Source organism: Notothenia rossii (assembly GCF_949606895.1).
Source record: "Notothenia rossii genome assembly, chromosome: 10".
Taxonomy (NCBI): domain Eukaryota; kingdom Metazoa; phylum Chordata; class Actinopteri; order Perciformes; family Nototheniidae; genus Notothenia; species Notothenia rossii.
In genome coordinates, this window is record NC_136908.1 from 3472335 (window position 1) to 3496265 (window position 23931).

The 23931-nt window shown below is 41.8% G+C and overlaps 1 protein-coding gene across 2 annotated transcripts in view; it reads right to left on the bottom strand.

The window, feature by feature from the left end:
• cpsf1 (cleavage and polyadenylation specific factor 1) overlaps positions 1-23931 on the bottom strand; it is a 43895-nt gene that overhangs the window by 14389 nt on the left and 5575 nt on the right. Inside the window, exons 5-23 of one of the 2 annotated variants that reach the window (XM_079652694.1) lie at positions 23787-23867; positions 23553-23704; positions 21081-21227; positions 20084-20223; positions 17869-17979; positions 17485-17578; positions 17303-17390; positions 14353-14496; positions 14153-14204; positions 12807-12880; positions 12646-12720; positions 11049-11129; positions 8127-8225; positions 6554-6733; positions 5027-5168; positions 3592-3770; positions 3329-3471; positions 2265-2442; positions 252-458 (exon numbers count right to left, since the gene is read on the bottom strand). In XM_079652694.1, the coding sequence (XP_079508820.1) occupies positions 252-458; positions 2265-2442; positions 3329-3471; positions 3592-3770; positions 5027-5168; positions 6554-6733; positions 8127-8225; positions 11049-11129; positions 12646-12720; positions 12807-12880; positions 14153-14204; positions 14353-14496; positions 17303-17390; positions 17485-17578; positions 17869-17979; positions 20084-20223; positions 21081-21227; positions 23553-23704; positions 23787-23867 (2367 nt within the window). Of the gene's footprint in view, positions 1-251; positions 459-2264; positions 2446-3328; positions 3472-3591; positions 3771-5026; positions 5169-6553; positions 6734-8126; positions 8226-11048; positions 11130-12645; positions 12721-12806; positions 12881-14152; positions 14205-14352; positions 14497-17302; positions 17391-17484; positions 17579-17868; positions 17980-20083; positions 20224-21080; positions 21228-23552; positions 23705-23786; positions 23868-23931 lie in introns of both variants that reach the window. The other variant, XM_079652693.1, reaches the window with a different exon arrangement.

A 23931-nucleotide genomic window follows, 5' to 3' on the forward strand; every position in this document is an offset into this window, starting at 1 on the left:
CCTTGCTCAAGGGCACCACGGCAGGGCAGGAGGTGAACTGGGACCTCTCCAAGTTGAAGTCCACACTCCATATTTAGGTCTGGTTGGGGACTTGAACCGGCGACCCTACGGCTCACAGTCCAAGCCCCGACTTACTGAGCCACTGCCGGACTTTTTGATTTGGTTCTACGTAGATATCAAGATCAATAAAACAAGAACACTTTTTCTGATGGACCTTAATTTGAATCAAGTTAAACACAAACAAAACTCACCAGTAAATACGGTCTGCTGCACATGTAGCCCAGTGAGACCAAAGACACCTCTTTGACGAGCGGGATGTCTCCTTGCCGAGTTACTTCCTCTTTTTTACCGTCCCCCTGCGCTGCTGATTGGCCGGAAGAACTGTCCACCAAAACTCTCTGACCGACGGGGAAGTTCTTCACCAGGAACACCAGCCGCCACTCTGGGAGCTGGTAGATCTGTAACAAAAAGAAATGAATAAAAAACGTGCTAGAAACGATTTATTCAAGTGCATATGTAACTTATCAAAATCAGTCACATTGTGAACATGGAGATTATTGGCTTTCAAATTATATATATATTGTATTATGTTCTCCAAATCAGCAGCTTATTATTCATGGGTATCCATCGCATTGATCAGGCTAACCCATTTTGTAAGATAGTAGCATAGAGCAGGGGTTAAATACAATTATTATTATCCAGTGTTTCCCACAGAATTTGATTCTACTTGTAGGGACACCGCAAATGCAAATGAGCCATCATCTCATTAAATATGCGCATATTTTAATAAATTTCAGGAACACAAATCTGAACATTGGATAAAGCCAGGTTCGAAATTCTTGTTTTATTTTGTAGTCATATTACAATCTAACGTTTTTACTAAAGGGATTTTAGATATCTCTTTTTATCATTCCATAAATTAAAATTAAATAAAAAAAACAGCCATAAAATTTCAATTTTCGCCATGTTTTTAGGTATAACATGTTATATCATTCAGGCTATGAATGATATATGAACAAACCCTTCTGTAAAAAACTTCAGAATATTGATAGGAATATAACTGGAAGGTTTGGTGTATGTAAGTGCTACTGAAGTGGACATTTCTCACTCAGAAGAGGAGTTCTTTTGCCATTTTGAAATGTAATTTTCCAGCGAAAGTTCAACCAGGAAGTGTTTTAGCACACCACGTGACGCATCTGAACGAATCACGTGGTCAGAAATTGACACCAGCCAATGAGATTTCGTTTCTTGGTTTAAGACCCCTTTGTACTTTCACGATTGGTTGCTGATACAAAGGAAACGACCACATTTGGATCCGATGAGATTGTGCAGGAGAGACGGAGCTTTCCAACGATACCTCTGATGACATGGTGCACACAGCGGTCGCGGTTCTTCATGTTACGTTAGAAAGCTAACTTTTGGTGAATTTAGGAGAAATCTACAGACGCAAATCGACAAACTATCGTAAAATAAACACTTAAATGTGTATTTTGTACGTTTTCTTTCCAAAAGCCAGAAAGAAAACATGTTATGGAATCAAAATAGCACAAAATCTCAAAATTGACCAGTGCATGAAAAACGATGTTTTTGCCTTAAAGAGTGAGACACACCGGAGTTGGGGGTCTGTGGGGTTTGTATGTCGAAGTATGGGAAACACTGTTATTTGGGTTACTATCTGGCACTGTTCTTTTGGGGGTCGCGGGCTGAAAAGTTTGGGAACCCCTGGATATACCCCAGGATAATCTTTGTATTACTGGGATTAGGAAAAGTCTTGTTTTGTATGTATTCTCCCAAAAACACAAAAGCACATAGCGCCCGTTGTATCGCCTCCACCTCTAAGTCTCTCCATTTGCCGCTCGTCGTCATACCTTTACAAGCGTTAGCAGCACTGTATGTATTATCTGTATCCAGCGATACTATTTTGATATTCTTTCTTTTTATTTGTGATCAGATTAAAACAACATATCGTGTTTCTATTAGCCTGTCATTTATCATTCCAGTGAGACGTATCGAAAGGTGGCTGAGCGGCTAATTAGGATCTTGTCATTCTGTCTTTACAAACTTAAAAATGTGTAAATAACATGTGAATATGGCGTTAACAGATTAATATAAAAAATAAAAAAAGGTTTGTTTACCCGTTTGTTTAAAATCAACCAAAGTCCCACAAAACATAAATCCACATTTATCTCAAAATAAGTCTCTCTGCATCAATTTGATTTTGATAAAGCAGGTCACATTCTTAGTATGCATCATATTCCTCGTACCTCCATCACTCCATTCTCCCTGCAGATGAAGCACCAGTGGCTCGGTTCTGATTTTCCTTGCCCGTCGCTTCCATAAATCCCGTGAATCCCGTAGCTGCGTCCCATTTCATCTCTACCATGCGCAGCGCTGGCGTTTGAGTCTCCGTACAGCATCTCCTCCTCGTCATCCACTAAGTTGCTACTGTACACACGCACATTTAAAGGTCCCCTGTCATACTGCTCTTAATCAGTATATCACAGGTCTCAGATATATCCAGAACCTGTCTCTGATTGGCTGAAACACCAAACAGATCATTGCAGCATTACCCATAATCCCCTCTGTTTCAGCCCTGTTTCCAAAGTGCTGATTCTCTGTCTGTTACTTTAGATGAAAATAAGGAGCCCCTCCCCACGCCCCTCTGAGAGACATTTGGTTACAAAGTCAGAATTTTGAGAAAAAGTCAGAATTTTGAGAAAAAGTCAAAATGTTTTGAGAAAATGTCAGAACTTTGAGATTTTGAGAAAAAGTCAGAATTTTGAGAAAAAGTCAGCATTTTGAGAAAAAAATCAGCATTTTGAGAAAATATCAGAATATTGAGATTTTTAGAAGAATTCAGCAATTTTGAGAAAAAATCAGAATTTAGAAATTTTGAGAAAAAGTCAGAATTTTTAGAAAAGGTCAGAATATTGAGAATTTGAGAAAATGTCAAAATGTTTTGAGAAAACGTAAGAATTTTGAGATTTTGAGAAAAACTCAGAATTTTGAGAAAGTCAGCATTTTGAGAGAAAGTCAGCATTTTGAGAAAATTTCAGAATTTTGAGATTTTTAGAAAAAGTCAGAATTTTTAGAAAAGGTCAGAATTTTGAGATTCTGAGAAAAAGTCAAAATGTTTTGAGAAAAAGTCAGAATTTTTCGATTTTGAGAAAAACTCAGAATTTTGAGAAAGTCAGCATTTTGAGAGAAAGTCAGCATTTTGAGAAAATTTCAGAATTTTGAGAAAATTTCAGAATATTGAGAATTTGAGAAAAAGTCAAAATTTGGAGAAAAAGTCAGAATTTTGAGAATGAAGAGGTGATGCTCGTACCTGAGGTCATGGATGACGGTCTCCTCCTCGGACTGATTCCCAGTTACGGCGTCCTCTTTTTGGACGGAGGAGTTTGCTCTGTTTTCCGTGGTGAACATGCCACTGACGTCTCGGTACGCACACAGCGTGACCACGCGGGATTGCTGTTCAATTAGACGTGGTTTTAACATGTTAAATGTAGACTCCAGATGTATTATTATTTTGTATATTTTTAATATGAAATGCCTCTTTAAAAGGTCTGCTGAGGAGGAGGGTTGACTCACGGTGGGGATCTGTGGTTTCTGCAGCGACAGCCTGTGAGTTTTCCCCATGTAGGAGTCGGTCTTCAGAGCAAACATGGTGACGACTCCCTCTGCGGTCATGATGACGACGTAAGGGTCCGCCACGGAGCAATGCACTATGGGGGATCCCAAATCCACGGGGATGAAGTGGAGCTGTGTCACTGAGGGAAGATACAGAGAGAGCAGGTCCGTGAAACAGTCTTAAAGCAGAGTTTAAATATCCTAAATCTGGGAATTGAAAAGTGGTGTAACCCTTGTGTTGTGTTCGAAAGCTGTTTCCGCTCATGGTGTTCGCACATCAATTTTGACCCATGATTTATCTCAGTCCAAAACACACACAAAAAATGACTATCATCCAATATTGTTTTAACTACATCAGAACTAACTTATTATGCATTCATAACCGTACAATCCTGTTGTATTTAATGTTATGGCCCAAAACACGTACACGTGCATGTGTGAGTTCAGGTTCAAGTGTTAGTGTACATATTCTTTGAGAAAGGTCGAGTTCCCCTGCGGGGGGGCAGAGGGAGGGGAGACCAGGTGCATATTACGAACAATTATTGTTACAGTGGATGAAGGGGGCGGGGGTGGGGTGTCTAAAGTCAAAGATGAATCTTGATTGGGCCAAATTTGACCCCGAGTCACCCAAAACAATTCTGCTCAGTCTCCCCAGACCCCAACACCAAATTATACACTTTTTTTTTTTAGAGACCTTCAGACTTGCTAAAATGGTCGACATCTGTTTTGTAGTGTTTATATAGCTGTTGAGGAGGATATCATGAAGCCTGGATCCGATACAAAAAGACTAGAGCGTAGTTATTATATCATTTGAACTTGAAACGGGTCACGAGAGACCCGAACACAACATAAGGGTTAAAGGTCAAAGATGGGTTCAGGTAACATGTGTTGTCTGGGGATGCAAAATGGATGAAAGGGAAGTTTGAAAGGAATATAAAAAGCTTAGGAAACCTACAAACTATAATTTCAGGGGAAGACTAGGGGTAGAGGAATGAGAGAATCTGGTTAGGGGTATTTCCAAACATCTGGAACAAACTCCCAGAAACCTGCAGGTCCGCTTCAACTCTGACTACTTTCAAATCCAGACTGAAGGCTTTTATTTCTGCCGCTGATTTTAATTGAACTATTCACATCTTTTATTCATGTACCTCAGATATTCATGTTTTATTATCGTTGCTTTTTAATGTTTCTAATGTGTTTTATGCTCTTAATGTCTTCATTTTTCTAAAGCACGTTAAATTGCCTTGTTTTGAAAAATGCTATATAAATAAACTTACTTTAATATTGTCAATTTGACATCATGCTAATTCTACTAACAGAATTTTATTACATACAAAATATGGACTATAGGACTCAAATACTGGATTCAAACAGAACGAATAGACGTTATTTGTACCTCCTTCCAGCAGTCGAATACCCATGGGAGAGACTTGGATGATGTACTTGTTGTCACCGATGTTTCCAGCAAACACAGTTGGACCCTGGGTGGCAAAACCACTGGTGTCCAGCTCCATGATCTCCTGCCCCGTCTGCAGGATCTGCACACAAACACAGACAATTAACACCAATCAACTAAACCAACTAAATAACATCATATATAGGTTTCGTTTTTCTATCAATCAAAGGCTGCTTACAGGAACACGCAAGCATGAGCACATCACACCAATTCTGGCTTCCCTCCTGGCTTCCTGTCCATTTTAAGATGTTATTGTTTGTTTTTAAATGGCTTAATGGGCTGGCCCCTCAATACATCTCCGACCTCCTACACACCCCAGGGTTCATACACTTTTTCACCAATGATTTTCAATGACTTCTCCAGGACCTTTTACCTAATTTTCCATGACCAAAAAAATGTCTCTTTCTCAGCGGTACCACTGAAAATGGTTTATTTGAACATGGAACAGGAAAATAAGGTCTGCATATGAAACATGTTGTGCCTACCTAAAACAAATCAAATAGGCTTACTAGCTTCTACACGCTAAAGCAACTAAAAATCTCTCACCAGCAAAACACCTCGTCAGTTAAAAGCCATTTTACGTTTCATTACGATACAGTATTTATTATCATTATAGTATTACTATTTCGGCGATTAGATAAAATATAAATTATATTTGATGCAACTTTAGTTACATTTCCATGCCTTTTCCAAAACTTTGGGAAAAATATTGTTTTCCAAAACTTTTCCAGGGCCTGGAATTAGCATTTTGAATTTCCATGACTTTTCCAGGTTTTTAATGACCGTAAGAAGAACCCTGAAACCACCTCAAGGGCTTTGAGGTCGGCTGATCAGCTGCTGCTGGTAGTCCCTAAAGGCCCGGACACACCAGGCAGAGATCGGCCGTTTTCGTTAGTCGGACGGCGAAGCGTGCCCTGTCGCCCAAACTCACCGTCGGCCGTGACACGCCTTATTTGGCCTTTCATGGCCAACGCACGGCCGATTCAACATGTTTTCGTACGTACTCGGCTGAAGTCTTTGCGGTGTGTTCCAGTTCGACACATGGCCGAGGCGTCAGCGTCGGCGAGTTCTCTGGTGACTGCTTGGTGTGTCAGGGCCTTAAAACCAGCGGTAGCCCCCAGGCTCTGGAAATACCTGCCCCCCCCCCCATGTCAAATTGTTGCCCACCCTCCGAAACTTTTAAGTCCCGCCTACAAACCCGCCTCTTTTCCCTCGCTTTCGAGTCAGTCTGAGTTATGTTTTATCGATTTGTATGCTTTTATTGTCTGTCCATAGTCTTTGTTTCCCTTGTCTTAATTATTACGTGTGCCTTTTATCTATTATTGTAATATTATATTTTATTATAATGTTATGTTTGCTGTGAAGCACTTTGGTAAACCCTCTGTTTTTAATTTGTGCTATAGAAATTAAGTGGATTGGATATTTGTTGAAATCTAAAGTCCCTGGACATCAGACGCGTGTTCGTACCATGGTTGAATCCTCTCTGCTCAGAATGAGGAAGCCGTGTTTCTTCTTATCGTCTTCTATAGGAGGCTCAGTCTTCTTCTCCTCCTCCTGTTGTTTCTCTTTCTCCTTCTCTTCCTTCTCTCCATCTTCTCCGTCCTCACCGGTCTCCGCACCGTCCTCTGAATCCTCACTTTTTGCAGCCTGTGAAAAGAATGAGAAACATCTAACTGGTGTGGAACAGAAACTCCCTCTGCAGACCATTTACATGCATCAAACCTTTAGAACACACTACAGGAAAGCAGAATAGGGCCTTTCAGTCACACGTTAACATAAACAAGAGGCTAAAGATAGTTATTTGATTTGATGGAAGGCAGCAGCTAAAGGTTATTCGGCAGAAACACAATGAAAATTCCTGATTCAACTTTTGCATTTTGGAGGACACTGGACGGGGTGTCGCGGGGAGCAGGTGCTGCCGTACAGACATGTATTGCTTATTATTGGAAAAAAATGTAAGCAAGACATTAAGTTGACGAAACACTCGAGTCAAATGTAATTAAAGTCAGATCGTGTCTTAGACGGGGCAGTGACATCATAAACCTGTTAATGTACGCATTCAAACACTTTTTCTTTTACCAGCTGTATTCACCTTGCAGGCTTTGATCCTGGATAAAGTGTTTAAGTCATGGAAGTTAGTTTAACTTCTTTATATTTGTCTAATATTATAGTTGACTTTTCATTCAGGAAGTATGACGCTGTGCTGTCAGTGCGCTTCTCCATGTTTGTGATTGGTCAAATGTTGCTAACCCCGCCCCTTTCACGTGAACGCGCACATAACTAGATAGGGCACGGCTGGCTCGAGTTACCGAGTTGATAACCAGCGTCGTAGGACCGCTTAGCGAGAGCGCGTTTGTTTTGGATTAGTTAAAGGGGACCTATCATGCAAAATGCACTTTTGTAAGTCTTCTCTACATGAATATGTGTCCCTGGTGTTCCAGGGAACTCACCAAGTGTCAGAAAACACAACCCTCTCTATTTCCCTCCATACCCAAATCTCTTAAAAAGGGGCTGCAACGGATCTGATACAGACTGATCCAGATTTGAACACTTCTATGACGTCACAGAAGTGGCGCTACGGCTATTGGGCCAACTCCACCAATCAGGAGGAGACAGCCACGGACATTGCCTTTCGAAAGCGCTGGAGACGCGGTAGTACATATTTCAAGCCACCAGATGGTGCTGTTCTCACTGAATCCGAGCATGAAAGACAGTGTTAAATTGAGCGAAATGAGGAATGGATATTTAGTATTTTGAAAAATAAAACATATAAATATACCTTATATAGGTATGGTCCTACACTATATTATTCAAATATAGCATGATAGGTCCACTTTAAGAGAAGTCAGACATATCCAGGGTATGTTGAACTGGATTCGTCGTACAGGCCTCTGGTGTTAAGCAGTATTTACATGTTACTCTACCTATTTTTCTAGAAAGTGAAGATTTGTTTACCTACTTGTGATACATGCCCTGATAGAATAACTGTAAGCTGTTGAAAAAACCCAATAAACAAAGATTAAAAAGAAACACAAAGTACCTTTTTGTCTTCAGCTTTGACTTCATTGGAGATGACCGTCCACATGTCGTGGCATCCTGGCAACTCAAACGTAGTGACTACCTGGGGTCGGATGCTTCTCTGAGAACAGAAAGGAAACGTATAAGCAACTCAAAATGAGAGGCAATACACGGTACATTTCCAGGCTTCCAACACAATATATTTACAGTATTTGCCACTACATTATAATAATAATAAAGCTTTATTTAAATAGCACTTTTCATACACAACACATGCAGCTCAAAGTGCTTTACAAAATCACAAGTTAAAAACAAACAAGAAATTCCCCTCAGATTGTTTGTTAAGAACTTTAAAGGTACATGCAGCAACATGTAACATTTGATCAGGTTGAGAAAGACAAGGAGGTCAAATGCATGATAATACAAATAAAATAAATAATGGTTTCTCTCTGACAGATAAGACACAAGACAACTGAGTCGATGCAACAATATAACATAAAACGAAGTGAACATATAGGTACAAAATAAATCTTAGGTCACATGCTCTTCCAACAGTGCAACACAATTAAACAGATAAAATAGTGCAAGTAATTGTAATATTGATGTATATATGAGTTGCAAACAGATGAATGTTCTTTCAGGAGTTCAGGTGTTTAACAGTCGTATGGCCTGTGGGAAGAAACTGTCCCTTTGTACACTTCCAGGCTTCCAACACAATAGAGTGTAGGGCTGAACGATATATCGTGTCATGGCGATAACCGCGATATGCGCATGCGCGATATTCACATCGCAGGGACGTGCGATTTTATTAATTATTTTTATTAATATATTTTCTTTTCATTTTTTTGTTTTAGGACGTTTATATTAAAGGTGGGGTAGGTAAGTTTCAGAAACCGGCTGGAGTGCACTAAAATGTGAAAGTACACAGCCAAAAAGAATCCGCCCCTTCCTTCAGACTTCCTTACAGAGCACCTCCTCCGCGAGAGCAGGCTGCAGTAACGTTACATATCAGGCAAAGCTAAACACATCTAGGTTAGCAATACTACACAGCCAAAGCAACTCCGATATTGACTCTGGTTTGACTTCTCCTAGTTTACACTTTCTTTTTGTTCTTAATTTGCTCCGTTACATTTTTTCTTTTGCGACCAGTAGACGATGTTGAACCTAACTCTGCCATGGTGAAAGTGGCCGCCTGTTGCTGGCGAGTGGCGAGTCATTGAAGTACTGCTGCAATGCACGCCCAATGACGGCACGCCCAATGAGGGCACGCCCAATGAGGGAGAGATACATTTGTGCATGCACGAGATGGAAGACTGACAGACAGGGCGGCAATCCAATCCGTTTAGCCGGCGGCTTCCACAGATGACATTTTTTTAGGGATTTTTTGTCAAAGCACTTCAGATATTCATTGCTATCGGGATGTTAAGAGCATTCCATTGAATATAACAAAAAGTGTATCTCGAGCCGGTTTCTGAAACTTACCTACCCCACCTTTAAGTAGGTACATTAACTTAAACACACCATGTTAGAAGTTTTGCTGCTTGCTACAAAAGGAAAACTTGCACGGCTCTCATTTCAGGGGTACTTGAGTGAGTGACATGCAGGCTCTGCATGCACAGCAAACCACCAATCACAATCATTCTTGATCAGATCACAGCAGGCCCCACCCCGCTAGTTTGCAGACCATCAAAACACAGGTAAAAATGAGCGAGGCACAGGAGGACAATACCGGAGAGAATGAAGATTTACTTCCAAAAAGAAAAGCAACATCTGCCATCTGGAACTATTTTGGATACAAAAAGGTTCTTCTCTTCTTCACTCACAGATGAACCCCCTTATTTGAGGGTAAGCAACATGCATTATCATGACATGTTAGATCATGACTTAAGGTATGATGAGTCAACGAGTTAAATATAGTTTAAAAAAAACGCAATATATATCGCAGGGGAAAAAATATATTGCAATGTCAGTTTTTTTCAATATCGTGCAGCTCTAATAGAGGGCCACAGTGACACGTCCTAAAACCCGGAAGTACGTTAGCATGTTACCACTTCCGGTTCCTTTTCTTCATAGGATTTTGAAAAATATCTGGAAATAAGGTCTGTGGTTGAGACTCATTGAAGAAACGGGTCACGTTTTGTTCTACACATTAAATCATCAGCAGTGACCCCACTGGTGATTTCTGAAGAGTTGACGTGTCTGAAAAACGATGGTTGTTAACAAGTGGCTGAATAGGACTACAGAAGTCGTGGAGGCCGTTGTACGTCATTACGCCGAACACGTAAACACTCCTCTAAGTTAGTTTCTGTTCTGCTTGAAAGCAAGTCCCTGCCTCCTGCAGACTGTTCAAACAAACGCTTCAACTCGTACCATTTAGAATCTGTGTGTTTGAATATGGACCTGAAGTTGGCGTGACGTTGAAGCAGCGACCCTGCTGTAGATCGTTTATAGCATAACGTTAGCATTCTGCTTCAGGCGACTAGATTTATGGTTCGAATATTATAAAAGTAGGGTAGACATGTGGAGACTATCCGGCTGAACAAAACGTGATCCGTCTCTTCAATGCGTCTTAACCAAAGACCTTATTTCCAGCTATTTTCCAAAATCCCACGGAGAAATTGCTTTTTGTCGAAGGAACCGGAAGGAGTTTACTTCCGGGTTTTAGGACGCGTCACTGTGGCTCTCTATGTTTACAGTATTTGCCACGACATGCTGGCCCTGCAAATAACACAAGAACTGTGAGCTTGTCTCTGGGGTGTTTACAGGCCACTCCTTCGATCTCTGAGGCAGCTGTGGTAGACCCAGACTTCACTTTAGCACCTTCTCCGGACCTGAGGCAGACGGCCCTCACCACCACAGGGTTTAGGATGGTGCTGTGACATTTATCATGCACATTCCTTATCAGTTACTCGTGCGATTAAACATCATAAGTGGGAGGATTTACCTGAAGGACTGACAATGCGCCGTTCTTTCCGTATCCGGAGCAAACCACCACCTCCAGGTCAGGCTCGGGATTGTTTTGGAACTGTGTGTGATATTAGATGCAAGTCAGAAATACACATTTCAGGAAGCATGTATATGTATACAGTAGATTTGTATTAGTATAGGTATTTGCTGCATGTTTGTGCATATGTATTACACGCATATATATTCATCTTACAATGTTCCTGATAAATAATTGTGTGTATGAGGCTTACTGGCAGTGCATGACCACATTTCAGAAATAATGTGTTTGAATATTATCTTGAATAAAGCTGTGTGAACTGTGTGTGAGATGAGATGTACGTCAGAAAACTCCAAAAAATACTATTCTTAAGAAAGTAACCAACACATTTAAAGAGATACTAGAAAGTATAACAATCTAGGGTTGCTAAATAATCATATTGACTAGTACATGAGTAAATTGCAGAAAGCACAATATTTTTAAAAGCCAAAAATATGTGTTTAAATATTATCTTAAATAAAGTTTTGTGGATCTGCAGAGATATCCCATATACTACAAAACATGGTACAGATCCTACATTTATCTATTTAACTAACAACACCATGATAATTTGACACATTTATTTAATAAAAATAATAATGAGGGTTAGGTTGAGAGTAACACCTACGTCACTTCCGGGCAAAAATTACGGCCCCGCCCACTTTTGGGGAAAACAACGCTGTCATTTGGCGGTCAATACAAATTCTGAAGTTTTTGCCAATCCGATAAAACATTTTTGAAAACCGTTGATTTTTGGATCTTCAAAGAGCTCGATTACGATGGCCAGTCAGGCAAACAATTACATTCGATCATTGGAAATCGACAATCGGTCTCGATATATGGTTAAATTAAAATCAGTAGGCGAGGCTGTCATTTCTCCAGCTGTTACTCTCATGAGTGAGGCGGAACATAATAGTTTTAACATGCCAAAAAGCTGCTGTCGTTTATTGCACCTCAAACATTAAAACAAATCCAGAGTTCAGTGTTTCTACTTCCTCTAAGAACAAAGGACAGTAACAGAAGAGCTCTGTGGCTTCAGGCTCAATCACCATTCAAATGACAGCATTGATTCCCCCAAAAGTGGGCGGGGCCGTAAAGTCACGTAGATGTTACTCTCATCTATGGACATCGATCGCCTACTGCTATATTTAACCATATATCGAGCCCGATCGTCGATTTCTAATGGCTTAATGTAATTGTTTGCCTGTCTGGCCATTGGAATCGGGTTCTTTGAAGATCCACAAATCTCCGGTTTTCTTACATTTCTGATCAGATTGGCAAAAACTTCAGAATTTGTTTTGACCGCCGTTCAACTGACAGCGTTGTTTTCCCCCAAAAGTGGGCAGAGCCGTTATTTTTGCCCGGAAGTGACGCATTTGTTACTCTCATCGAAATGTGTTATTTTTTCCATATAAAATAAGATAAGAAGTACTTTATTGAACCCAAGTTGGGAAATGTTTTAGTTGCAGCAGCATAAAAAGACATGGCATTGTACAAAACAAGAGATAAACGTTTAAAAATATCAAAATATCATGCAGCCCTATTAAGATTCTCGTACCTCTTCAGATAAGAAGGCAGGTTCTCCCATGGAGGCGTTCACACACGGTCCAATGTTCAGTATGCTGTCACAGACCTGTATGAACACATAGAAAATAAGTCACCTTTATAAAAGAACCACATTTACATACAAAAACAATACTTTGGGTTGTTTTTGTTTACCTCAAAGGAGTAGGTGGCCAGCTGAGTGCCTGACTGGGCTTCACTTCCATACACTTCTATCTCATCCACCTCATCTGACAAAACAAGAGTGAAACACACATTAAACACACATCTCTTTCAGATCAAAATGTTGCTTCTAAAGACTAAAATAGCTGGGAGCTCTTAACTTAATTGTTGTGCTTTTATTTAATCTAGAGCAGCGGTTCCCAACCTGTGGGCCGCGGCCCCCTAGTGGTCCACAAAGGCATTGCAATTGGGCCGCCAAATAATTTGCAAAACTATAGGCGCTTTCACACCAAGTACTTTTCCCAGGAATAGTTCCCGGAACTTTTATTTCCTGGAACTATCTAGTAAATCGGGTTCACACCGGAATAAGTTCCCTGAGGGGAGATTACGCAAATGAAGCCGCTGACGTCACTTCTTCTTCTTCTGCTTTGGGTTTACTGGCAGGCCGCAAACCACTTCACGGGGTATACAGCCACCTGAAGTCCCTGGCCGGAAGTCGCTTCAGTAGAAGCTGCTGGGACTCCCAGCAGCTTCTACTGAAGCCTTCCGAGTAAATCGCCAGAACGTCGACACCTCCTCACCTCCAACGCTCCCATGTTTTATTTTGTGTTGCCATAAGTTAGTCTCTCTCCGTTGGTGCGCTGGGCTAATGCTAATAATGCTAATGCGAGCAAATAAAATGGCGGCTTCACTAAATCTTTTCGGAGTTTTACGGGGCGTGGTTTGCAATTCGCCCAGCCAATCAGAAATTGGAACCTTTTAGGGACTAAAAAGGGAGGAAAAGGTTCCCGAAAAAAAGTTCTAGTTCCAGATATTTTTGGTGTGAACGCAAAGTCCCAGGAACTATCGGAACTATTGCTGGGAAAAGCACTCCGGTGTGAAAGCGCCTATTATGATTTGTGTGGATTTTTTTTTTTTTAACCTCTTTGTTGATTGTGTTTATACACATTTGTATATATTACATTTTATCCAAAGCGGCTTACATACTCAATACTGTGGGCAATCCCCACAGGAGCAATTTGGGGTGAAGTGTCTCAGGGACACAACGACATGCTGACTGCAGTGGGGTTTGAACCTGCTATCCCTGATCTGAACACCAACGCACTAGTCCACCGCGCTACATGCCTCCCTATATATATATAAATATATATATTTGTATTTGGGATTGTGGGAAACAGTATTTCGATCTCTCTCGGTCTGTACACACAAACTGAAAGATTGACAATAAAGTTGACTTTGACGAACACAGTGTGCAGATCGTTTGTCTGATTCTTGACCTCGTTGCTTTTCTGTAATAACATTGTGCCTAAAACGTGTTTACATATCAGATTTGAACATACCTGTCCAGTTGGCGGAAGATTCTACTCGCTTCTTTTTGTTCGGTGGTTCTTCCTGGAATTCCAAAAGAAATATAAAGTTTATAGACTATGTTAAAGAGAAGCCGGTAAAATGAAATGCAACGAAACACCTTATACTTTTCACTCATTCTGCAACAACATACGCACTTCGAAGGTGCTTCACAACAAAAGGCTGCACGTACCGGTTTGTCTTTATCCTTCTCTTTGTCCTGATCCTCGTTGCCCTCCTCAGGTGGCGTGTCCTGAAGTTTTTCGGTGTACTTTAGGAGCAGAGAGTTTCCGAGGCGGGAACCCAGGAAAAGGTAGCCGGCCTCCATGGTCACCATCTGGAGGAGGACGGACATGAGTGTGAGAGGCATTTCGTTTCATTTGAAAACCCCTGATTGCTGGCAGACTTTTAGATATTCATTATCAAATAAACACCCAAAAAATATCAGCCAGATATAAAATAATAGCTATCGGTTTAGGTAGGTATGATGCTTTTAGGGTTAGTGGTTTCATCTCATAGGCAATACATATTTGGGGGTTTAAAATGTTAATTTCTGTAGAATTGAATCCTAAAGTGCTAGTTTCCACTGTTGGCTTTTATTGTGTTAATGGATTAATAAAGAGTAGATATTAAGTGATATAGATTTTAGTTTTAGGAGGGCCTTCCTTTAAGTTGCCAAAAATGTGTTTTGCTGCCCTCATTAAAAGCAGTGTCTTTTGGCGCATTTCCACTGCAGCCCGTAGCACGGTTTAAGCGTGTGTGGTACACCCCAAAAATGGTACAATTATTTATGTATTTACTTTTATTTATTTTTGCTAGCGGTGACACCTGGGTTATTTTAGGGGGGAAACTTCCGCCCCCTCCTCAGAAGCGATCCAGACGATCAATCGGATCCCATGTCTAATTCTTCCTGCTGCACTTTTCTGTTTTCGACAGGTCAGTACATGATGAAAATGATCGATATTAACTTGTGTAACTGAGATATAATGTTAGAGGTGTTTAGGAGAGTGTGACAGAAAGTTTTGAGCATGTTTGACATAGTAACGGTATTTTAAAAATACTAAACGGTCGGCAGTTATAGATGCCATTTTCGCGGGCTTCAGCCGCGCCGTGTGGAAATGTGACCTGAGCGAAGGCTCGCAGGCAGGTTAGCTGCTGCGCAAGGGTAATCTGTTTTGTTCACCTGAGTGAAGTCTTGCAGGCACATTGCCTTGTTTTTTGTTTATTAACACTGACAGTGTATTTATGTGAGCTCCATAATATGTTATATTTGGTAAAGATATATATATTGATAGAGAGTAATATTTGATGGCGTTGTGTGTTTGTATTGACTGTGTTGAGTTTCTCTATGAGATATAGTAATTGACTGTGACAGACGGATGGCTTGTACTTTTAGTTTTGAATAAGAAGCAATCCAGACGGTCCATTGGATCCTGTGTCTAATTCTTCCTGCTGCACTTTTCTGTTTTCTACAGATATCATTTATTGTTGCTGTGGTACCTAAGCTTTTGGGACCCGTAACACGTGGCGTGCCAAACCCGGCCCGTTTTTGGTTGCGTTTCCACTTGGCGTAGTTCCGGCTAACGGGTACCTTTTCACAGTTTTCTGGATCTCCAAAATCGAGGTTCTTTCCGGGCCAACAACCGGACTGAATATGCTAAACTAGTGAGAGAACCGCTGGTAAGGGGGCTACAACTACAACAAGATGAACATATTTGACCGTGATTTAATTGTAATACACGTTTCTAAATGATGCCGAAGTAACAACATACTGATACCGGTTAGTAAAAACCATGAATTAATGCTTTGACGAGTCTGCAGACAGACGGCAGGCGAAACACCTTTTCAAAGGCGTGTTTTCTGAATGGAGATCGGTTAAGCTATATCATATATATATATATATGATATATCTGTAAAGCGTCTTTGAGCACCTGTAAAAGCGCTAACAAATTAAATCTATTATTATTATTATTATTATTAAGCTAATGTTGTATCTGCTCCGACCGTCCACACTCACAACAACGGCCTACAGACATAAATAAACCAGCGACTGTATTCTCCATGACACAGACAGTCTGTGGTTTGGACTTGTTTAACTTTGGTCTAGTTTCTGAACAGATATGAGGAGCTGTGAGCTCTGAGGGCTAACTGCTAACGGCTGATGTTGGTTTTGTGGTTCTCATTGAAGATGACGTCACGGCTCCGCCTATACTGGGTTACTATAGTTACTGCCCCAGTTCCTAAACTGTAATGGAAACGCAGCATAAAGTGAGCCTGGCCTCCCAAGGCCTAACTCTACCGTACTAATCCGAGCGAGGCCCTGCAGTGGAAATGCGCCATTAGAGCCAGTATTTTGTTCTATAAGACAGGCCACCTAATTGTGACGTCTGTACAAAAGACTACAATTCCAACGGCGCCTCCTCTAAAGCGACAGTGATGGGCAGAAAGACGCCGTCGAGGAACCGTTTTTAACCGTCCAATTACCCTTTAAGTTATTAAGTTATATAAGCCTGGCTTGAAAGATACAAGCGGCCGAGATGGGTTTTCTCCGCAGGGTGGCTGGCGTCTCCCTTAGGGATAAGGTGAGAAGTTCAGTCATCCGGGAGGGACTCGGAGTTGAACCGCTCCTCCTTCGCGTCGAAAGGAGCCAGTTGAGGTGGTTCGGGCACCTAGTTAGGATGCCACCTGGTTAGGATGCCACCTAGTTAGGATGCCACCTAGTTAGGATGCCACCTGGGCGCCTCCCTAGGGAGGTGTTCCAGGCACGTCCAGCTGGGAGGAGACCAAGGGGTAGACCTAGAACCAGGTGGAGGGATTATATCTCTTCTCTGGCCTGGGAGCGCCTTGGGATCCCCCAGTCAGAGCTGGTTGATGAGGGGAAAGGAACGTTTGGGGCTCTCTGCTGGAACTGATACCTCCGCGACCCGACCACGGATAAGCGGGAGAAGATGGATGGAAGGATGGCTTGAAAGAAAACCAAGGAAGGAAGCCACGACACAGAGCATTGCTTTGCTTCTGTGCTATAACTCCTGTCTGTTTCTCAAAAACTGGGGACCGCCATGAACTGTGGGTTATACACCAACTATATAAAATAACCAACTGTCTAATAACCCAAGTATCGCTTTAAGACTTCCAGAACTTACGCAGGTTGTCAGGACGCTGGCAGCAGCTTTGTCGAAGTGGAAAGCGCGGACACTCCTCATGCCGTCAGTTATAAGAGTCAACACGTAACTGCAACACAACAACAACAACAACAAGTCAGTGAAGAATCATTAAACTGCCATCAGTGTTTATGCCTATTCTGTCTGGGATTGCAATGACTTACATTTCTCCTCCTTTCAAAGAGATGACCATCTTGTCATAGGCGATAAAGTCAGACTGAGAGCAGTCGAGTGAGATCTTCACTTCCTCCTGAACACCTGGGGACACAAGACACAAATCAAAAGGGATGAGGACAGCAGAATGTCAAATGATATTGAATAATGAGGCCAGATATCAGAGATACAGGTATAGTTCAGATAAGATGGAACTTTATTCATCCCCTTGGGGAAATTCAGGCGTTAATAGCAGCAACAGGGCCAGAATGAAAAACAGGATTCTCACAGGGTAAAATAAAGTGATAAGTAACTATTAGAACAAGATACAGTAAAAAGTTGTGCATTTGTTAAATATATTTACATAGTTGTGTTTCTCAGCTGATAATACTTACGCAGAGGAAATGCTGTGGTTCCATTAGTTTGAGAGTTGAGAGAAACTCCATAAGGAGGAACACTCTGGTTCAGATACAGCAAGGAATTCACAGCAAACACCACCACACCCCCTGGAAGAGAAACTCAACGTTATCAAAGAAGCCTCAACACAGTTTATCACGTCTTAAAGGTCCCCTATCATACTGTTCTTCAATATACCACAGGTCTCAGATATATCCAGAGCCTGTCTCTGATTGGCTGAAACACAAACAGATCATTGCAGCATTACCCATAATCCCCTCTGTTTCAGCCCTGTTTCCAAAGTGCTGATTCTCTGACTGTTACTTCAGATGAAAAGACACATGTTGATGTAGAAGAGACATGGAGAAGAGGGGACACATGTTCATGAAGAAGAGACATGAAGAAGAGGGGACACATGTTGATGTAGAAGAGACATGGAGAAGAGGGGACACATGTTGATGTAGAAGAGACATGAAGAAGAGGGGACACATGTTGATGTAGAAGAGACATGAAGAAGAGGGGACCCATGTTGATGTAGAAGAGACATGAAGAAGAGGGGACACATGTTGATGTAGAAGAGACATGAAGAAGAGGGGACACATGTTGGTGTAGAAGAGACATGAAGAAGAGGGGACACATGTTGATGTAGAAGAGACATGAAGAAGAGGGGACACATGTTGATGTAGAAGAGACATGAAGAAGAGGGGACACATGTTGATGTAGAAGAGACATGAAGAAGAGGGGACACATGTTGGTGTAGAAGAGACATGAAGAAGAGGGGACACATGTTGATGTAGAAGAGACGTGAAGAAGAGGGGACACATGTTGATGTAGAAGAGACGTGAAGAAGAGGGGACACATGTTGGTGTAGAAGAGACATGAAGAAGAGGGGACACATGTTGATGTAGAAGAGACATGAAGAAGAGGGGACACATGTTGATGTAGAAGAGACATGAAGAAGAGGGGACACATGTTGATGTAGAAGAGACATGAAGAAGAGGGGACACATGTTGATGTAGAAGAGACATGAAGAAGAGGGGACACATGTTGATGTAGAAGAGACATGGAGAAGAGGGGACACATGTTGATGAAGAAGAGACATGGAGAAAAGGGGACACATGTTGATGTAGAAGAGACATGAGGAAGACGGGACACATGTTGATGTAGAAGAGACATGAAGAAGAGGGGACACATGTTGATGTAGAAGAGACATGGAGAAGAGGGGACACATGGTGATGTAGAAGAGACATGGAGAAGAGGGGACACATGTTGATGTAGAAGAGACATGAAGAAAAGGGGACACATGTTGATGTAGAAGAGACATGAAGAAGAGGGGACACATGTTGATGTAGAAGAGACATGAAGGAGAGGGGACACATGTTGATGTAGAAGAGACATGAAGAAGAGGGGACACATGTTGATGAAGAAGAGACATGAAGAAGAGGGGACACATGTTGATGTAGAAGAGACATGGAGAAGAGGGGACACATGTTGATGTAGAAGAGACATGAAGAAGAGGGGACACATGTTGATGAAGAAGAGACATGAAGAAGAGGGGACACATGTTGATGTAGAAGAGACATGGAGAAAAGGGGACACATGTTGATGAAGAAGAGACATGGAGAAAAGGGGACACATGTTGATGTAGAAGAGACATGAGGAAGAGGGGAAACATGTTGATGTAGAAGAGACATGAAGAAAAGGGGACACATGTTGATGTAGAAGAGACATGGAGAAGAGGGGACACATGTTGATGTAGAAGAGACATGAAGAAGAGGGGACACATGTTGATGTAGAAGAGACATGAAGAAGAGGGGACACATGTTGATGTAGAAGAGACATGAAGAAGAGGGGACACATGTTGATGTAGAAGAGACATGAAGAAAAGGGGACACATGTTGATGTAGAAGAGACATGGAGAAGAGGGGACACATGTTGATGTAGAAGAGACATGAAGAAGAGGGGACACATGTTGATGTAGAAGAGACATGAAGAAGAGGGGACACATGCTGATGTAGAAGAGACGTGAAGAAGAGGGGACACATGTTGATGTAGAAGAGACATGAGGAAGAGGGGACACATGTTGATGTAGAAGAGACATGAAGAAGAGGGGACACATGTTGATGTAGAAGAGACATGAAGAAGTGGATTTTGGTTAATAGGTGACCTTTAAACTAGGAGTAAACGACAAATGGGAGATTGATCTGAGCTCACCGATTGGTTTAGGAACAGGCATGACCTGCGTGCAGTCAAACGGCAGATTACTGAGCGACCAGATGACAGGATGCACTTTCTGCATTATGTTGAGGGAGATGGCCACGATGCTGCAGGTGTCCTGACGCACCGCCACACGCCTGGAAGAAGGATCAGAAAACATTCAATCAAAAGTGGCATTCTAAGAAATACAAAGAAAACCAAATGATGGACATTTTAAGCGAAATAAAGGCATTACTTGCTTACTCCTTGATTTGACAAAAAACTGAAATGACAATTGAATGCTAAGAAACAAAAGTACAAAAGAAATCATGGACAGGTCAAGCAAGCTAAAGGCATTACTTGCAATAACCTTAATTTAGACTTGGTCAACTTATAATAATAATATTAATAATAATAATAATAATAACAATACATTTCATTTTGATAGCGCTTTCCTGGTGCTCAAAGACGCTTTACATAAAATCAGAAACAGTAGTCCTAACAAAGTGCAAGTAAAGTGGGGTGGGGGGGTTGTTGATCAGCTACACCATTGTTTGGTTTCCATGGTAACGCGTCTCTTTAGTAGCGCGCGCAACTGAAATTCTAAGATATATCACAGAAAACAGAACAAGAATCGAAAACTCTACCCTCTGCTCACTCCTTTCCTGCAGTGCACTTACAACTACAATAAGCATGTTGATGTTAATCTAATACAGCTCTGGTGATCCATCCATGTTGCTAACTCCGCCCCTTTCACGTGAGCGCGCTCTCAGCTGGAGAGAGAAACCCTGGCTGGATTTACCGAGTTGATAACCAAGTGCGGAATAGTCTTTAACAGTGTTTGGGATTTAACAGAAAAAGTGAGTTTTGAGGGATTTGTAGAAGGAATCAATGTGGCCTGAGTGTTGGCCTTTCGAATGTGACTGGAAAGGGAGTTGTTACAGGAAAAACAAACGTATATCTACTGGATAATAAGAGACAGTGCTCGTTATGTCTGATGTTGTGGAGCACTGACCCAGGCCATGTCTGACTGGGCTCAAACAGGATGAGCAGCGTCGGCTCGTAGTATCCGTGGAGGAACTTCATGTCGACGATGTTCAGCAGCTTCTCGTCCAGCTCACGGACGTCAATGATGTAACTCGGCAGGAAGTTGGATTTAGGACTGCAGATGAGATACAGAAGAGTTTGCAGTTAGACAATATCACATAGATGTGTGTAGTAAGCATTAGACAACATCTAGTTCTATTATTAGACTTGGTTAGATTAGTGTGACGACCCCTGTGTCCCTGCTGTCCCTGTTATGTGTATGTCCCTTTAATGATTCTCCCTTCTCTGTATGAGCGCTGATTGATGGCACCTGGCCGCCGGTACCTGAGGAGTGAAAGGCTCGAGCCAGAGTCTTGCTCTCTCACTCGGTTGGAGGATCTGTTTTTGAGAGCAGCTGCCTGACTTATATGCTTTTGTTTCCCCCTTCCTCTTAGACCCCATTCACACGCAAACGGACCAAATTCGTTTTCAAAAAAGTTTTCCGTTCACACGCATTCGCCTCATTTAACGTGTCCGTTCACACGAGACCACTGGAAACGCTGTAGTACATATGCCGGGCCTGTAAGTGGCGCTGTACTTCAGCCACAAAATACACCAAAAGCAGCGAAGAAGACCCCCGAGCATGGTTGCCCTTCTGTTTATGCCCCGCGGTGGATTTAGCAGTTCTCCATGTCCACTGACCATGCTACAGCAGTGAGCAGCAGAGGCGGGGCTATGGCTTCATCGTTATCAGGAAATGATCGTACAGGGCGTACACACGGAGCCGTTTGGCCCCCCAGAGCGTTCCGCCTGCAGATCTATCCACCTTGGGACACGTTATCGTTTGCGGGGTCCGTTTCCGCGGTTCCGTTACGGCCTCATGTGAACGAACGGGTTATACGCGACAGAAGTAGCGGATACAACCCGTCTCGTTCTCGTGTAAACACCACCTTAGTGTGGCCTTCAACACCTTGCACCACACCACGTTCACACACCCACACCTACACTAATGATCTTACTGATTAACACATCCCATGGTGGTAGCTCTTTTGTTTAGTTGTTTGGTTTACAATAAATCTCTTCCTTATATCGTGTCCGTTCCACGTTTTTGTTATGGCCAAGAGCCAGGCAGTGACATTAGTGATCCACGATCAAGGTAAACTAACATCATCAGGATAAAAGTGGATTTATTCAAATTAAATTTTCTTATTATTTTTGTATTGTTCTTCTTACCATTGATACACAATGAAGTAAACTACAAATTCTTACAATTACCAGAGGTAGAATAGTGTAAGATTCCCCCTTTTGGTATAACCAAACCAAGTTTAGGGTTCGGTTTAACATACACACATACAGATACACACAGATTTCTGAATATTTAGAAATAATCACACCTGCCTTTTCTAATTGTCTTCCTTTCTAATATATTTCACAGCATTTGAGTAACTTTTATTTCACTTAAAATGTAATCGTATGTACACGTGAGACGAATCAGATAAATGTTGACCTATGGCAGAGAGTCAAATATTAATTATCTATTTAAACGAATGTGTTTATTTATTTTCCTTTACTCAACTATTCTTGAATCAATATTTATTTTCAAGACTTAGAGGTGTGAGTTTATAATATATGAATTCCCTTTCTGCGACTAAAGGTTACCAGACTCCCGATTTGTACCTCTCTTAATCAACAGGTTAAGATTATTGGTGCAGGGTTTTGAGATGTCTACCACACAAATAATAATAAGATCGAAAATTGATCAATCATGTTGTTGTTGTTTTGTTTTAGTTTGTGTGTGTGCTGTGATTCCAACCATTTGTTTGTCTATCATTTTAAATGTTTGTGTACTATTAATGTTGTCCGTCTGTGAGACAGCGAAACCCATCACACACACACACACACACACACACACACACACACACACACACACACACACACACACACACACACACACACACACACACACACACACACACACACACACACACACACACACACACACACACACACACACACACACACACACACACACACTGTCTGGGAGTTTGAATGTGTGCTCACACACCGACTCACAGCCTCGCCGCGGAGCTGCAGCTGAGAAAAGATTGAGTGTGTGTGTGTGAGGAATTTGGACCAATCCACGGAGGGGTCGTCGTTACGTCACTTGGTTCCCGGAAGGAAAAAGTTGAAAAAGAGAAATCTCCAAAGAGGCCTTCTGGGGCAGCATAGACAGGTCTTCTCTGTGTTAGAGTTTTACTCGCTACAGGGTGTACTTTGAGGGTTTGTGACTCTGCAGACCGTTTACATGCAGAAAAACCTTCATAACACACAAGGGGACGGGTGATAACCGGGAAAGCATGACATGGGAGCTTTAAGAAACAGGTTAAGATATTTGGTGCAGGTTTTTGAGATGTCTACCACACAAATAATAATAAGAATGTAAAGTATGATGGAGACGTACCCTTCTCCAACTCCGCCCTCCTGTTCGTCAGTGATAGAGTCCTTCCTGAACGGCAACACCACCAGCTGGGTGCCGTAGACGAGCATTACAGCGCAGCGATTCTCGGGATCTACCCGGACGATGGGGATATGTACATTCTGCACAAAACCATCCTGAAAGTGTAAATAAAGTGTTAATCCCTTCTTAATGAGTCGGATATTATTTCCACATGTGTACTGTGTTTTGGTTTCATACTCTGAGCTCCGGTTCTTCAAAGTAATGCAGAGACAGAGACTTGAGGTCATGTGTCCCGGGGTCATACTCCACTACTGACAACTGGTGAGAAAAGAAACACAACCACAGGTCAGTGAATAACAATGATAGGCTGTTTGAGAGTCAG